Genomic DNA, 18,783 nt, shown 5'->3' with positions numbered 1-18,783 from the left:
GTATGAAGAAGAAGGACTGTTCTAGAGTCATGATGTTACCTGGGATCTGCTGATCACCTGGATACAGGGAGAACGCTTTACTGTTCACGTCCTGACCCAATTAAAAGGGTTATGACGTCATACTCGAAACGCAGGGTTTTAAAAGGACGCGCGCGCCGCGCATGGCGATGACGTCAGAGTCACGAGCCTTTAGTGAGAAAGTGAAAGTGATCGCGAGCTTCGGTTCGGTACTGAGATCACTGTGGGATAAAGTGTCAGGAGGCTGAAATGTACACGGTGAGTTTATTACACACTCACCACACACTCACACACACTCAGTACACACTCACACACACTCAGTGTGAGTCCAGTGTGGGACAGGAAGTGCAGTGTAAAAGTGTAAAATTTGTTTATAATGGAGAAAATGGCGGCGACTACAGACAACAACAATCCCAACATACACATGTATTTCTTCTGTATTTATACTTTCATCTCTCTTTGTGTATTATTATAATTTCCTGTAAAATAAAACTCATTACAGCTAAAGAGCCAAGAAGAGATCTATTTTATTCCCCTTCTGTTTATTCCAGTTAGTCAGAGTGTGGCAGTGAGTGTGTGCACAGGTGTCGGTTCTTTAGTGGAGAGCAGAACCGAACCTAAAAAACAGAGACAGGAGCTCAAATTGAGCTTTAAAACACCAAAAACACAGAAAAAAACCTCTCTAACATGAGACGACTGGATTCTGTTAACCGCTTCTGAGAGTATTCATTTTTTATAAAACTCTGCAAATGGGATTATACTCTGGACGTGCTAGGACCACAGAGTGTGTGTGTGTGTGTGTGTGTGTGTGTGTGTTATCTGAAAGGTGCATTAATTGTTCATCTTATTTTAAAATGTTAATTGTTATTATCCGAATACTCAAATTCTTCTTCATCATCATCACATTTGTGTTTCTACAGTAGGATGCGGTTCTTATGTCCTGATTTCTGATACCTGATCTCTCCTGTGTGGTACTGATGGTGTTGTCATGTCTGCTGCACCATGCAGTCCTGCAGCATCCATCACTGTATACTGTTCTCCTTCACCCTCACGTTGAGCACAGGTGAGAGTGATTTGGGGGCGTGGCTGTGAGCACTAGTGCTCTGAGGAAGCACACGTAGTGAGATCAGGCACTGATGTTTGGTACAGAGTTTGTTTCTGTTCTGTTCTATGTTTTCTATTAGAATAAGAGTGATGGAGGTGTTTTTTAGTTTCAGTTAAATTGTATTTGACACAATGAAGCTGTACAGAAATAAAAGTATGTGTTTATATGTTTGAGTTTTTCTCTCTTTCAGTACCTGCACTGGCTACAGTCACTCCTGTAACAGTGAAGCTTCATCAGTCTGCTAAACTCCTGTGCAAAGGAAAATGTTCTGGTGTGGTCAAATGGACAATGTTCCATAATCCAGACAATGTTCTGGCTCAGTGTGATCAGACGTCATGCAGCTCAGTGGATGGATATAAAATGTTTCATGATGAGTATGTGAAGGGGGATCTCTCTCTCACCATCACTGCAGCTGATTACACTCACAGGGGTTTATATACCTGTAACTGTAACAGCATGGACATTCGTGATGTGCGTCTCAGCATCGAGAGTACGTTTTTGTCTTATTGACCATCAACGCCCTTCAATCAGATTAAATGTATTTCGAAGATTTACTTAAAATAATATTTCCTTGTTTTTCTCCTCCTCAGCTTTAAAATCATCAGTTGAGTTAAACCCTGGTGAGGATCTGCTGATGGATTTACCTGTACCACAGCCACTGGAGGTGATTTATAAACCCAAAGATTCATCAGGGTTATATGGTGAACAGATCTGTACAGTGGCTCATCAAATTCTACAGTGTAAAGCTGAATACACACCCAGAGCATCACTCAGTTACCCCAATATCACACTGAGAGACATTGTCATCACAGACAGTGGCATTTACACCATCCGGGACGCCAAGAATGATGAAGATATTCATATATACACACTCACTGTGAGAGGTACGTCTTCCACATTTAACAACAACATTTTAGATACTGAATGTGCTGCTTAAAGTCAATTCTACAAAACACAAATCACTTAAATAACCACCTTGTGGATGGACAATTAAACAATTCTGGAATGTTGCAAAGGCTATAAATAAATTGGGGCTAAAAAAAGCCATTTTTATTAAATATTTTGGATCCAAGGCGATCTGCCAGTATCCCTATTTCATACCACAAAGTCAACATCCCCAACTCAGCATGTGACCTCAAGGGGTCTTGGTACTTGGGGAACAATTCTCAATGTGGGTAGCAAATCTCCCCGTATAGAAGCTAACAAATTCAAGTGAGTGATTAATAAATTAATAAATGATCCCAATTCTGTGATTCAATGCGAATAAATATATTGAGGATTTGAATCATTATATTAAACAGCTACACCAGTGCAGCTGCTGTGTGAATGTGAATACCGCAGACCCATCAGAGTGAGAGTATTGTTGGGTTAGGGTTTGTAGGGCTCAAGCTGGAGTACCCTGTAGTTGGGCAAATCTGGTGAAGGAATTAGGAGTTGCTGTTTCTTCCTTATTTTCAGGCAAAGAAGTTGCTTCAGAGTGTTGAATTTGCATTTGGAGCTGTTCTTAGAACTTCCAACAAAGAAGGCCATCATAGGGCAGAACCAAAAAACATCTATATTGACAGTTCACCAAATCTACCTTTAAAGTCACTCTGTGTGTGTGTGTGTGTGTGTGTGTGTGTGTTCCAGAGCATGGAAGTTCGCCAATGAATCCATTGTGGCTGGGAATAATGATAGTGCTCCTGTTTCTGATAGTAATTATTATGGTAGCAGTATTTGTGGTGAAGAATCGGCGTATACAGCGTCTTAAGCAGGAAAAAGCAGATCTGGAGGAAACTGTAAGTAATGAAGATGTGCAGCATTATAGTGTGTGTGTGTGTGTGTGTATGTGAGTGTGAGGAATTCACTAACCCTCAGCATGATGCTGTCACAATAATGTTTATAGAATATATTCAGTTTTTTTGTACTAATTAATTTAAACCTTGTTTCAAATTTGACCTATGCCCCGGATTATAACTATGACCTGTGTGTTAGTGGAGAAACCACTGAGTTTCTAATCACATTCTCCAGGTCCATTATTTAATCTGAGCACATGGGAATGTAATAAACTCATAGTGCTGAGTAAAAGGATTCACTAAATTCAGTTAACTGCTTTTCTCTGACTACACAAGAACATGAATTCCTTTTTAGGTTCTCTTTATAAATCAACACACAGTCTCCATTTTTTATTTGGTTTATAGATTCAACTGAAAGAAGCACCAGCAGAAGAGAGCCGACAGAGATCGTACAGTGACACAAAGATGTCTCTCTGGATAAGGCAGATGCTCGCGGTGGAAAAGCTCATACAGCAGTACAAAACCCATTCAGTGAGAAGATCTCAGAGCTGGACCACTCTAAACGATGTCTCAATGGTGGAGGTGTTGAAGACAAAAATGGCTGAAATGGACGAGGATTTGGAGAACAAGTTAGGCAATGGGGACAATACAATCGGCCAGTGGTGGAATTTGAGAAGACCAGAACTAGACACTATCATAGAGCAATGGAAAATGTATGATGTGCAACCAGCTGAAAATATGGAACAATGTTCTAGATAACTAAACTTTCTTTACTATTAACAGTATAATCAGAAAAGCTTGGCTGATGTTGGACCTAACTTTACTGGGATACATTTTTTATTCCTATTTCTGCTATGAGTTTGCTGTATTTGTGTTCTGTAAATACCTGATCATGTTTATAGTTTAGTAAAGGTCAGACAATTAACAGATGATGCATGTGAGCACATATACAGTGACATCCATTATAAAGCATTTCAATGCATTGTGTTATGTAGCCCCGGTACATGTATCTGTATATTTATGTGTTAATGAATGAAAAGGGAAGCAATTTAATCATCTTTACTGTATTTAATCTTTAGTGATATATCCAGTAAAATGATCTGGCCAACAATAGAAACTACTGAAAACAAACTTTTACAAATTATGACTGGGATCTGGCCAAGTTACAGTCCATAAACAACCAAAAGCAATTCAGTAAATGTAATAAAATACAGTCCTGTACTGCTCCTGCCACAACATCATCATCTTCATCCTCACGTCTTTAGCAACTGCTTGTAAAGTAATAACATCAGCAAGCTTTATACTGACTTGTACTGTAAAATGCAATTTTGTGCAAATGTCACTTTTTAAATTGTTTTGTATATTTTTTATAAAATAAAACACTATTTTGTGTACAATTGTGTAAAAAAATAAAATCAAATAAATCATTTTGTTAATAGTAGTTATATCAGTGTGTGTTTATACAGTGTGTGTGTTACTTATGACTTGTGTAGTGTTTAAATTACAGGAAGATCAGGCAAACTCATGAATATTAAAATAATTGATTATCTCAGTATTCACACAAACACTACAATTACACACAATCACTATAATTACATAATAATCACTATAATTAATAATAATCACTACAATTACACATAATCACTAATTATATAATAATCACTATAATTATAATATAATCACTATAATTAATATATTAATCACTATAATTATATAATCACTATAATTAATAATCACTATAATTATAATAATCACTATAATTATAATAATCACTATAATTACACAATAATCACTATAATTAATAATCACTATAATTACACATAATAATCACTATAATTACAATAATCACTATAATTAATATATTAATCACTATAATTAATCACTATAATTATAATAATCACTATAATTATTAATAATCACTATAATTAATATATTAATCACTATAATTATATTAATAATAATCACTAATTATAATAATAATCACTATAATTAATAATCACTATAATTACATAATAATCACTATAATTATATATAATCACTATAATTATATACATAATCACTATAATTATACACATAGATTCACTATAATTATATTAATAATCACTATAATTAATAATAATAGATTCACTATAATTATACACACATAATCACTATAATTATACAATAATAATCACTATAATTATTAATAATAATCACTATAATTAATCACTATAATTACACATAATAATCACTAATTATAATAATAATAGATTCACTATAATTATATAATAATAATCACTATAATTATAATTATTAATAATCACTATAATTATATTAATAATAATAATAATCACTATAATTACATAATAATAATCACTATAATTATAATATATTAATCACTATAATTATATAATCACTATAATTATATATAATCACTATAATTATAATATTAATCACTATAATTATATTAATAATCACTATAATTATAATAATATAATCACTATAATTATATATAATAGATTCACTATAATTATACACATAATCACTAATTATAATAATAATAGATTCACTATAATTATACACACACAATAATCACTATAATTATAATAATAATAATCACTATAATTATAATATAATCACTATAATTAATACACATAATCACTATAATTATAATATAATAATAATCACTATAATTACATAATCACTATAATTATAATAATCACTATAATTATACATAATCACTATAATTACACATAATTATATAATAATCACTATAATTACACACACACACACATTAATCACTATAATTATATTAATAATAATCACTATAATTATATAATCACTATAATTATATACATAATCACTAATAATTATAATAATAATCACTATAATTACACACATAATAATCACTATAATTATATTAATAATAATTATATTACACACAATCACTATAATTAATCACTATAATTATATAATAATCACTATAATCACTATAATTATACACATAATCACTAATAATTACACACATAATTACTATAATTACACAATAATCACTATAATTATTAATCACTATAATTATACACATAATCACTATAATTATATAATAATAATAATCATAATTATATTACACATAATCACTATAATTATACACATAATCACTATAATTATATTATTAATCACTATAATTATAATAATAGATTCACTATAATTATACATAATAATCACTATAATCACTATAATTATAATAATAATCACTATAATTATAATAATAATCATTATAATTATAATATTAATCACTATATAATTACACACATCACTATAATTATACATAATCACTATAATTACACACATAATCACTAATAATTATACACACATAATCACTAATTATAATAATTACTATAATTATAATACACAATCACTATAATTACACACACACTATAATTATAATCACTAATTACACATAATCACTAATTATAATAATCACTATAATTATATAATAATCACTATAATTATAATACATAATCACTATAATTATACACACACATAATCACTATAATTATTACACACATCACTATAATTACACACAATCACTACAATTACACACAATTACACACATCACTGCAATTACACAATCACTATAATTACACACACAATAATCACTATAATTATATAATAATCACTATAATTATACACACATAATCACTATAATTATATAATAATCACTATAATTATAATACACAATCACTATAATTATACATAATCACTAATTACACACAATCACTGCAATTACACACATAATTACACATAATTATATAATAATAATCACTATAATTATATACATAATCACTATAATTACATAATAATCACTATAATTATATTATAATCACTAATTATACACACAATCACTATAATTAATCACTATAATTAATAATCACTAATTATAATACATAATCACTATAATTATATAATTACACACACAATCACTACAATTACACACACATTCACTACAATTACACACACAATCACTACAATTACACACAATCACTACAATTACACACACAATCACTACAATTACACACACAATCACTACAATTACACACAGATTCACTGCATTAACCAAAAAAAAACACAGTGCATGTTGAAGACTTTTTGAAACTGTTTTATGAGTGATTCCACTTCAGCATACCTAAAACACACACACACACACACACACACACAAACACACACACACACACACACACACACACACACACACACACACACACACACACACACAAATCTCAATAAACCTCAATTCAATGTTATACAAATGGTGAAGTGTGTAGAGATGTACCTTCTTGCAGATCATCTACCTTCACCGCAGCTGCTTCAGAAATACATGCAGCCTGTTGCAGCAACACACACACACACACACACACACACACACACACACACACACACACACACTGAACCCCTGTTGTGATTATAAAAGGCTGTGATGTAGACAGGGTTTTACACCGATTATATTTGCCCCAGCTTGTATATACAGTCTGATTGATGAGCATTGTTGCCCCCTACAGGCTAAATGCATCAACTGCAACATTGTATACAGCTGAAAACAAAACAAAAAAAATCATTAAAAAAATCTCAATAAATCATCAGACTGAATAATGTGACCACCACTGTGTCCACTTTCAGTTCCTGGATCATTTTAATATATATTTCTGTAAATTATGTCCATTTATTACTCAGTTGTATGATCAATTCACATTTATAAGAAAGTTAAGTTTTACTGAAGTAATCATTCTGAATACAGCACACTGATGCTACACTTATCATCAGTAACATGTAGTCAGTTCCAGACTGAAAGTAAATCTGCTCTCGGGTCTTTAAAGAAAACGAATCAGTTTGTATTTATTACACTGTAATGCTGATCAGAAGTGAGTGTAATGGTGAGAAGGTTCAGGCTTGGGCACAACAGGAAGAGAAGAACATGAGACAAGTCTGAACGTGTCGTTTATCAGGAGCTGTTACTGTGTAGAAAAACACTACACTACACTACAAATGTGTTTTATTACTTTTACTTACTTGACAGAACACATCACAGTCTACTTGTCCAGCCAGTTGTTCCAGATGCAGTTACCCTTCATCATCAGCACACACAGTGTAGACACTCAGTGTAAACAGGGCAGTGATGAAGAACAGAATAAAACATCGCCTGTAAGATATATTCAGTGATGTTCCCTTTATACTGCAGATTTCCTGATCATTTCAAGTTGTAATGAAAGTTCCACTGATAGAACCTGTGAAAGGTTTGGAAACACCTCGTCCTTTATGGTGTTTGATAGACACATGAATGTTCCTTTAGTTTCTATACAACAAACTCAGTAAAGTAACACTATAACGATTTCCTTTCACCAAACCATCTATAAATGTTCAGAACTTTATTTTCATTGAAAAATCCTCCTTTAGCATGAAGAACAGCTTCACACACTCTCAACATCTGGACAGTTTTTCCAAACCATTAAACTTCCACCTCAATATGTGATTGTGGGGGTGAGGGAGTCTGATCACATCTTCTCTCCTATTCTCAGTCTTACACAAGCTCTTCTGATAGAGACAAAAATGTCCCATTTGGACTCCACAGAACTTTCATCCACTCATTCACTGTCACATTCATGTGTGCTTTTTACAGGTGCCTACACAGGCATTCACTTCTGAAGTTGAATCAGTCTGCTGTTCTTCCCTGGGAGCAGAATTGTTCAGAATATATTTACTCATTACTTGATCTTTTGTGTGTGTGTGTGTGTGTGTGTGTGGTTTTCATGAAAGGGGCCAGAGTCTATATAAAGCAGATAAAAAGCAGGTCATTACATTGCAGAAACAACATCCGGAGACTAAAGTGACACTCTCACTTTCATCATACAAAGAGAACACAAGCAAAAGTGTGAAATTCATAACGGTGAGTGTCATTACAGCACTGCAGTGTGTCTGTGTATTCATTTAAAATATTAAGAGAAGAGAACAGCAGATAAAACAGAAAAGTGCACTTTGTTCTAGCAGACATTTTGCAGAGAAACTCTGGAGCTTTTTGTTTTTTAGAGTAATGATGTCTTTTTATGACTAATGATGCAGCATATTTAAGAAGTCGATATTTTATTTTCTCTGTTCTCAGTGTTGTGTGTGAATATATATGTAAATATTTTTTTTTACAAATCTGTATAAATTCATCAAAAGTTTCATTGCAGACAATCAGCATTTATACAGCACTTTGTTCAATAAAATGTTTACCATTGATATTTACTTTTCCTACAAAAAAATTATATATAGAAAAATGAAAGAAAATAACATTATGTAATACACCCATTTGCAAACAAAGAACAAAGAAACAGCTACCACATCCGGTTAAGGAAACAGATACAGTGCAGGGTTATGATGCATCAGAGGGACTGTAGCAGTGAAAACATCAGATCAGAGATAAATAAAGTAAAAAGGCAATGTTTTTGGATATAAATAGCATGACAAGAACATTTTTGTATTAATTCCATTAAATATAATGCTTAAATAAGGGAGTAATATTCTTTAGAAATTAACAAAAATTTATTTATTAAAAATGTTTAAGATAATAGAGTTTGTTAGATAAGCCTTGAGCTGAGTGATAAGATTATGAGGTCAGCTTATGAGTATTTAGATATTTAGAGACCAAAACTGAAAGTGTGAATCAGCAGCAGTAAAGGTGGAAAGCACAGTGCAATAACAAGAAAAAGTTTCTTACCGATATTACACTCATAGTTGTATAGTACAGTAATTACAGTGTAGTTCAGTTATTAGAACACAAAACCAACTGCAGCTTTAAGCTCTGAAATGTGTTTAATGTGTCGAAGCTGTAGTGAAGTCTGTAACAGGGCCATAAACAAAATGGCAGGCTTACTGGTGACAAAGACACAATAAAACATGATCTCTTTAACTATGTGGTATTAACAAAATGTATTCTTATTGCCGCATTATATTGTTATCGGCTAAAACAAATTGAAATATCAGGCTAAAACATAACAACTTTGAAAAAAGGAAAGGTGGTCAGAATACTTTCTGAATGCACTGTATAGCACTTGGAAAGTTATTGCACAAGACTGATGCTGGTGTTGTGTCTCCTCAGCCATGCCGTTCTGCAGCATTCATCACTGTGTCCTGCTCTTAATCAACCTCATCTTCACCACTGGTAAGTTTGAGTACACTCACACTGTACACTCTCACTGTAAAGTATACAATCTCACTGTAGACTCTCACTGTACACTCAATTTATACTATCCCTGTACACGCTCACTGTATACTCTCACTCTACACTATACACTCTTGCTGTACCCTCTCACTGTAAAGTATACAATCTCACTGTGTACACTGTGTCAGAAAGTTCAGGTTATAGGATCCAAGGCAGATGCAAAAAGAGCAGAGCAGGAGAAAGGCTGTGCAGAGCTGAATCGGGAAGCCGATTTAGGGAGCCGATTCAGGGAGCCGATTCAGGGAGCCGATTCAGGGAGCCGATTCGCGCGGAGAGTGAGGATGCCGAGCCGGAAACCGAAACACGTTTTCAGCGCGAGCAGAGCCGAGCCAGAAACCGGAGCGCGTTCAACGCGAGCAGAGCAGAGCAGAGCAGAGCCAAGCTGGAAAGCGGAGCGCGTTCAGCGCGAGCAGAGCACAGCCGAGCCGAAAACCGGAGCGCGTTCAGAGCGAGCCGAGCCGAGCCGGAAAACCGGAGCGCGTTCAGCGTGAGCAGAGCAGAGCCGAGCAGAAAACCGGAGAACAGAATAAACAAGTCAGAAACAAACAAAACAGGGAAAACGCTGGAGAGTGATCAGGACAAGCCTAAAGACAATCTGGCACTGTCTGGAGGATTCAGGCGTCCTTATAAGTGCCAGAAAATCATACACCATATCCGTGCAGCTGGTTGGGAGGCGTTTCCTCTGTGATTGAGGCGGTAATGACTGAAGTGCTCAAGCGGGCTGACAGTACCCCCCATCCAGGGCGGCCCCGGACGCCCCAACAGGCTGCCCCGGGTGGGCCCGATGAAAGCCAGCAATCAGGTCAGGGTCCAGGATAAAGCGGGAGGGGACCCAGGAGCGCCTCAGGACCATAGCCTCCCAATCCACAAGGTACTGAAGGCCCCGACCACGACGACGGGAGCGGAGCAGGCGGCGACGGTGTAGGCAGGACCCCATCAATGACCGGGCGGGCGGAGGGGCCTGGCGGAGGGCACCAGGAGCAGGCCTGAACGGGTCGAACCCTAGACACATGAAACGTAGGGTGGACCCGGAGCGCCCTGGGGAGCCTGAGCCGGAGGGCCACGGGATTGATGACCTTGGAAATGGGAAGGGGCCGATGGGCGTGGGCGAGCTTCCGACAGGTGGCCTTAAGGGAAGGTCCCAGTAGAGAGCCACACACGTTGCCCGGCACGGTAGCGGGGGGCTAGGCACCGCCACGGTTGGCCCCTGGCAAAGCCTTATGCCATTCTTGAGCAGGGCTGCAAGGGCCGTTCTCCAGCCTCGACGGCAGCGTCGGAAGAAAAGGGTGGCAGAAGGAATGGCGGACTGGGGTTCCTGGTCGGAGAAAGTTGGCGGCAGGAAACCATGGACCACCTGGAAGGGCGCAAGTCCAGTGGCAGCAGTGGGAAGAGTGTTATGGGCGTACTCAATCCACAAAAGTTTGTCCGACCAGGAGGAGGGTTCCCGACTGCAAAGGAGGTGGAGACCAGTCTCAAGATCCTGGTTTAGCCTCTTGGTCTGTCCGTTCGTTTGGGGGTGAAACCCAGATGAGAGGCTGGTCGAGATGCCCAGGAGGCGGCAGAACTCCCTCCAAAACTGCGCCGAGAATTGGGGTCCGCGGTCCGAGACGATATCTCTGGGGAAACCATGGAGGCGGAATATGTGCTGGAGGGCCAGCTTGGCGGTTTCCTTGGCAGATGGCAGCTTGGGTAGAGCGATGAAGTGGCCCATCTTAGAAAACCGATCAATGACCGTCATGACAACCGTGTTGCCACTGGAAATGGGCAGCCCGGTAACGAAGTCCATGGCGATGTGCGACCATGGGCGTTTCGGGATAGGAAGGGGCCGAAGAAGACCTTGGGGGCGGCCACGAGGGTTCTTGTGTTGGGCACAGTCGGGGCAGGCTGCGACAAAGTCCCGGGTGTCCTTTACCATGGAAGGCCACCAGAAGCGTGCCTTGACCAGAGACAAGGTGCGAGGCTGACCGGGGTGACAGAAGAACAGGGAGTTGTGACACCACTGAAGAACTCCAGGGCGGAGACCCTCGGGGACGAACAGGAGACCAGTGGGGCAACCCTCGGGGACAGGGCCCCTGTCTTGGGCATTCTTGACCCGCTCCTCCAAAGCGAGACTAAGGGTGTGGACCGACACAGACTTGGCAAGGATGGTCTCTGGGCATGGCTCCTCCTCCTCCAGGGCATGAACCCTAGAGAGCGCATCAGGCTTGACATTCCGGCTCCCAGGCCGGTACGAAAGAGAGAACCGAAGCGCCAAAGAAAAGGCCCCATCTAGCCTGTCGGGGTTGAGTCGCTTAGCCGATTGGAGGTACTCAAGGTTGCGATGATCCGTCCAGACCAGAAAGGGACCTCCGCACCTCCAACCAATGGCGCCATTCCTCCAAGGCCAGTTTGACAGCAAGGAGCTCCCTCTCACCCACCGGGTAGTTACGTTCCGAGGAGCTAAGGCGCCTGGAAAAAAAAGCGCAAGGATGCAGGCGGTTATCCTCGGGGCAGACCTGGGAGAGCACCGCCCCTACCCCACACCGAGGCGCCAACTTCAACAACGAACTGCCGAGCCGGGTCAGGAAAGATGAGGATGGGCGCCCGTGAATCGCCGCTAAGCTCCAGAAATGCCTCCTCAGCCTCGGGGCCCCAAAAGAACGAGCAGAGGGAAGACGTCAGGAGGTGGAGGGGCGCCGCCACCGAACTATAGCCCTTTACGAAGCGGCGATAAAAATTGGCGAAGCCCAGGAACCTTTGTATCTGGCGGCGGGAGGGGGGTGTCGGCCAGTCCCGGATTGCCTGGACCCTAGCAGGGTTCATCCGGATATTACCGGCGAAAGCAGGTATCCCAGGAACGAGGTTTGAGAGGTGTGGAACTCACATTTCTCGGGTTTTACATAGAGCCCGTTCTTGAGAAGTCTCTCCAAGACCTGATGCATCTGCCGGATGTGTTTGTCCATGGAATGGGAGAAGATCAGGATATCATCTAGGTAGACAAACACGAAAGTATTGAGCATGTCACGGAGGACCTCGTTGACTAGAGCCTGAAAGACGGCCTGGGTTGGTTAGGCCGAACGGCATGACGTTACTGAACACCCACGCAAGGCCATGATAGATCTCAGGAACCGATGCTAAATTGGAGTGCTCGGGAGTGACCGCTGGCAGTGGTTTGGGTGGAGGAAGAGCAAGGCAGTGGCCGAAGCAATGCACACCCCAATCCAGAATACGCCCTGTCATCCAATCAAAACGTGGGTTGTGTTTCTGAAGCCAAGGGAACCCGAGCATAATGGGGGCTTGAGGAGAGGAGATGACCAGGAAGGAAAGCCACTCCTGATGTCGTTCCCCCACTGACATGAGTAGAGGCTTAGTGCGGTGCGTGGCCCGGCCTAAAAGGCTGCCGTCCAGGGCTCTGATCAGCAGAGCTTCAGGTAGGGGTTCCATGGGAACCAGCAGTTGCTGGGCAAGCTTGAGGTCGATGAACTCGGCATCAGCCCCGGAGTCGTGGCGTAGATGTGCCGAAGACCTTCCGGAGTTCGGCAGAAAAGACGGCGAACGATCTGCAGTTGGCTGATCGACTCTCCCACTCTGCAGTGGCCCATCTTAGGGCTCGTCCTGACAGGAGGGAAATGACGCAGGCCACCTTGGAGCGCTCTGTACCGAATTGGGAGGGCTGCATGCTAAAAATCAGGTCGCACTGCATAATAAACGAGCGGCAGGAGTCAGGGTCGCCCGAAAACCACGCCGGCTGCGCGAGCTGAGGCTCACGCATAGCTGAAGGGGCGGTAGGTGGAGCAGGGGCCTGCTGGGCCGGGGCAGCAGGTGATGACGGCAGCGGAGCACCTGTGGTGAGTTGGTCACCAAAACGTGTGCGCAAAAATCCCATGATTTCCAGCACGCCGGTAGAGAGGTTTTGGATTTGTTGCTCCTGTGAGGTTTGTTGGCGAGACAAGGCCGTTAACAGACAAACAAAACAGGGAAAACGCTGGAGAGTGATCAGGACAAGCCTAAAGACAATCTGGCACTGTCTGGAGGATTCAGGCGTCCTTATAAGTGCCAGAAAATTAGACGCCATTTCCGTGCAGCTGGTTGGGAGGGGGCGTTTCCTCTGTGATTGAGGCGGTAATGCCTGAAGTGCTCAAGCGGGCTGACACACTGTGCACTCACTGTACACTCTTACTGTACACTATCATTGTACACTGTACAATCTCACTGTATACTCTCACTGTATACGTTCGCTGTACACTCACTGTACACTATCGATGTACACTGTACAATCTCACTGTATACTTTCGCTGTACACTCACTGTACACTAACGATGTACACTGTACAATCTCACTTTATACTCTCACTGTATACTTTTGCGGTACACTCACTGTACACTAACGGTGTACACTGTACAATCTTACTGTATACTCACTGTATACTTTCGCTGTACACTCACTGTACACTAACGGTGTACACTGTACAATCTCACTGTATACTCTCACTGTATACTTTTGCGGTACACTCACTGTACACTAACGGTGTACACTGTACAATCTCACTGTATACTCTCACTGTATACTTTTGCTGTACACTCACTGTACACTAACGATGTACACTGTACAATCTCACTGTATACTCTCACTGTATACTTTCGCTGTACACTCACTGTACACTAACGATGTACACTGTACAATCTCACTGTATACTCTCACTGTATACTTTCTCTGTACACTCACTGTACACTAACGATGTACACTGTACAATCTCAGTTTATACTCTCGCTGTACACTCTCACTGTACAATTCCACTGTGCATGCTCAAGTATTCTGTACAATCTCTGTAAAGTGTACAATATCACTGTACACTTTCATTATACTATTCCTGTACACTTTCACTGTATACTCTCGCTCTACACTGTACACTTTCACTGTGTACTCTCGCTCTACACTGTACACTCATTGTATACTTATTGTATATTTTCTCTTTCAGTGCCTACACAGGCTTTCACGTCTGTAATGGTGAAGCTGAACCAGTCTGCTGTTCTTCCCTGTGAGCAGGATTGTTCTGGTTTCGTCAGATGGACTGTGGCTGATGAACCACATGAAATTGTGGCTCAGTGTAATTACACTTCATGCTGGTCTAAGAAAGGATTTAAAATCTCTCATGATGAGTATTTGAAAGGAAATCTCTCTCTCAATATCACTGCAGTTGATTATAGTAACAGGGGTTTGTACACATGTGAACGTGATTGTATAAATATAATCAACACTGTACGCCTCAGCATTGAACGTAAGCATCTTTATTTGTTCATTACTGATTTATCCATTCAAATTCTCTCATTTGTATTTGGAACTGATGGAATTATTGGATGTCTTTTTCCACAGTGAGAACATTATATATCTATCTGAAGCCTGGTGAAGATTTATTTCTGGATGTGCACATGCCAGGCCCAAAGGAGGTGACTTATAAAAGTAAAGATTCGACTGATGAATATAGTGAACCGTTCTGCTCTGTGATTCAACAATCACTACAGTGTAAAGCTGAATATACACCAAGAGTAGCACTGAGTGATGTAGATCTAATCCTGGAGAACGTAACACTGTCTGATAGTGGAGTTTACTCTGTCTGGGACAAGAACAATAATGACATCAATCTCAATTATATTGTCTCTGTCAAACGTAAGTCTTCAGTGTGAAAACATTTAACATCTAATCCAGTAATACATTTAAGCCACATAATGTTACACTGTCACTGACAAAAACATGCATGGTAAAGGATAATCTTTTGTTGTAAGCTACGATCAGTAATTCTACAATGTATACCATGACCTGCTTACTGGTGGTTAAATAGTCCACTCCAACCAAAGACAACTTAATTCATTTAAATGAATTCCTTCAAGTGTTTTTGTAATACACTGGACAATTTGATTGTTATTATCTGTTTGTTACTATAACTGACACATATGGATACCTATTTCTTTATAATCAGAGCTGCTATGTTCTCATAATTTTCTACAGTATTAAGTAATAATTATAAAAACTGCTGGAATTCTGCAGTGTAAAACCAACGTTGGAACAATCAAGCAGTTTATCTAATATGAGGCATAGAATATGCAAAAAATTTAGTTATTGTGTTGACTTTTCCACACAAGTACAAAAATGGTCATAGTCTGCCTTGAGCACAAAGACCACTGTGCTTCTCTAATCACTGAGAGACTCCTCCATTACTTCCAGGACCATATTTTGTGTTTAGGAAGCTAGTATGGGCAGCTGCATGCAACCACACATGCTGTAGTCTTATTGTGGTATGAACTCTATGAAATTTGTGCAACTGGTCAGTGGGGAAAAGACATTTACAAATTCTCCTTAGCTCACTTGAACAGCAAGAGGTGGTCTCCACTGGGAACCCGGGTGATTTGGGGTGAACTTTTATTGCTTCATTTTATTTAAACCTTTAATGAAAGCACAAACTGAACATAGTACATAAAAAAAACAGCTCTAGTCGGCAAAATAAACTAAAAGTGAGTTTTGTTTTAAACATAATGACTTTTTATGTGAATTGGATCAATATTTTATGTTTGTTTTCAATCACATCAGAATTAATAATGATCACCATTTTGGTTTACACTTTCATTTTTTTAGGACCTCAGTTTCAATATTCTACAGTGAAGCACCATGGTTCTGTTACTCTCCCTTGCACAAGGAATTGTTCTGACTTGGTGAAATGGACTCATCAAGACAGTGTTGTGGCTTGGTGTAATCAGACATCCAGGCCATGCCACTCAGACGAGGGATATAAAATGTCTCATGATCAGTACATAAAGGGAGATTTCTCTCTTACCATCACTGAGGCTGAATACAGAATGAGGGGCATATACGCTTGTAAATGTAATAACAAGGATATCAGTGTTTATCATGTGATCATTGAGGGTAAGTTTATCCTCATTTATCATATTGATCAGACTTTTCTAATAAACAATTGTATTATTTTAATTTAGCTATGATGTGTGTTATATTTAGCTTTACTTGTAATGTTGTTGCTCCTTAGCTGCAAACTCATCAGTTCAGCTAAAGCCTGGTGAAGATCTGCTCATGGATTTGCCTACACCAGATACAGTGGAGGTGACTTACAATGAAACTGTGATATTTCCTAATGATCCAAACATTAAATCTGAACAAACACACAGGCTCTCAAATGTTCTTAAACTGGGAGAAGTGAAGCTGAATGATAGTGGAGTTTACATCGTCCAGGACATGAAAACTAAAGAAGTTCTTTACAACTACACTGTGTTTGTGACAGGTAAGTGTGTGTGTCTATGCATAACAATATCAGTAAATATACACATTTTAAAGATATAATACGATATGTATATGTGACTCCTGGTGAGAGATGGCTCCAAAAACCTGAAATATACATTTATATTATGTGAGGCCTAATACACCGACTGTGCTGTTATGGTAGTCTACATAAATTACCCACCATGATGTGGTTACCTGTTATGTCACTATTTATCTTCCTTAATAACCAAATAACTAATACCTTTAGTATACCTGACTTTGGCAGTGTGCCCTCTAGATACCAAGAACTAACCAGAAATGTCACCTATAACTTATGCAAGGAATAAAGAGGTGCAGAATTAATGGAGACAGGAACAATAACTAATTCACCTGTGATTCTCTGATAGAAAATTAAGCAACATCTTCAAAAAAATCTTTCATTAGTATTCGCTGCAGCAATCATTGTCTTATCATAAAAAAGTTACTGATTTAATCTTTAATTTTTGTGTGTTTTGTAGGAAACCAAAGTCCAGGCCATAATTCGTCATATGAGGTGATTTTTGAAACTATAGCACTGGTGGAGTTTATAATAATAATAATACTAGGGTTATTTTGCTACAAAAAAAAAAATAATAATGACATGCTGCCCAGTAAGGTACAGTGAAAACCTCACAGACCCATCAACAAGTGGTCAGCTGTTAAATGGACAAAGAGAATAAGGTTTTTATAGATCACGTGTTTTGGTACTTTTGTATTTTCTATTGTCTGTTTTCTCATGCAAATATAGTCTATGTGTTTACTTAAAAACAGCTTCTTGAATATGCATCCACTTTTCTTGTATTACATGACAGTCAAAAAATGCTTTTTTAAAATGTTAACATTTTTTATTGTTTAAGCTGTAAATCCTCCTCCCACACACTTTAAACACACACAGAAAACATTTGTAAGAATACAGCAAAATGAATTTAGTGTAAACTGGTAGAAATACACTTCACTGTATAACATTTATAGCACATGTACTATACAGCATACAGTTGTGTAGTAGTGAAGCTTGTTGTTGTTTCTCTTCTTGTTTATTGGTTTAAGTGTCCTATGATGTCAAAAAAGAGGCGGAGTTTAAGACACTTTCCATTCTTTACTTTCTGTAGTTTTTACACTTTTCATTTTATTATTAATAACTATTTTCATTAACACATTTTAGTATTTTAACATAAAACTCCCTATGGTTTGGTATCTCGTGCTCTCTGCAGGACATCAGGGAAATCAGCCAAACATTAGTTTTGTGGCAAATGCGATAAACCGTGGCGCGAGATTCCAACCGCGGTAAAGCGGGAGATTACTGTAATATATACACATACACACATATACACATACATATACAAATTACTCTCTGCATTTACCAA

At 38.8% G+C, this 18,783-nt stretch overlaps 1 protein-coding gene across 4 annotated transcripts; it reads left to right on the top strand.

Moving 5' to 3' along the window:
• The first annotated feature begins 151 nt into the window (after positions 1–151).
• Positions 152–18,740, top strand: LOC124380740. Of its 4 annotated transcripts, none has more exons than XM_046841974.1 (11): positions 152–276; positions 939–1,081; positions 1,314–1,613; positions 1,714–2,007; positions 8,689–8,818; positions 10,013–10,075; positions 15,093–15,392; positions 15,488–15,781; positions 16,745–17,032; positions 17,151–17,402; positions 17,899–18,740. In XM_046841974.1, exons 6-11 carry the CDS (start codon positions 10,015–10,017, stop codon positions 18,042–18,044), a joined length of 1,341 nt encoding a protein of 446 aa, XP_046697930.1. In that variant the 5' UTR covers positions 152–276; positions 939–1,081; positions 1,314–1,613; positions 1,714–2,007; positions 8,689–8,818; positions 10,013–10,014; the 3' UTR covers positions 18,045–18,740. The 4 variants fall into 4 exon arrangements, with proteins under 4 accessions (XP_046697930.1, XP_046697932.1, XP_046697931.1 ...); XM_046841975.1 differs by having other exon boundaries at positions 162–276; positions 942–1,081; XM_046841976.1 differs by lacking the exons at positions 8,689–8,818; positions 10,013–10,075; positions 15,093–15,392; ... (2 more) ...; positions 17,151–17,402; positions 17,899–18,740 and adding exons at positions 2,753–2,901; positions 3,304–4,343.
• Positions 18,741–18,783: the final 43 nt, after the last annotated feature.

This window comes from Silurus meridionalis, chromosome 27, assembly GCF_014805685.1.
Source record: "Silurus meridionalis isolate SWU-2019-XX chromosome 27, ASM1480568v1, whole genome shotgun sequence".
Classification (NCBI taxonomy): domain Eukaryota; kingdom Metazoa; phylum Chordata; class Actinopteri; order Siluriformes; family Siluridae; genus Silurus; species Silurus meridionalis.
The sequence above is the reverse complement of the archived record's forward strand: the minus strand, read 5'-3'. Positions and strand labels throughout refer to the sequence as shown.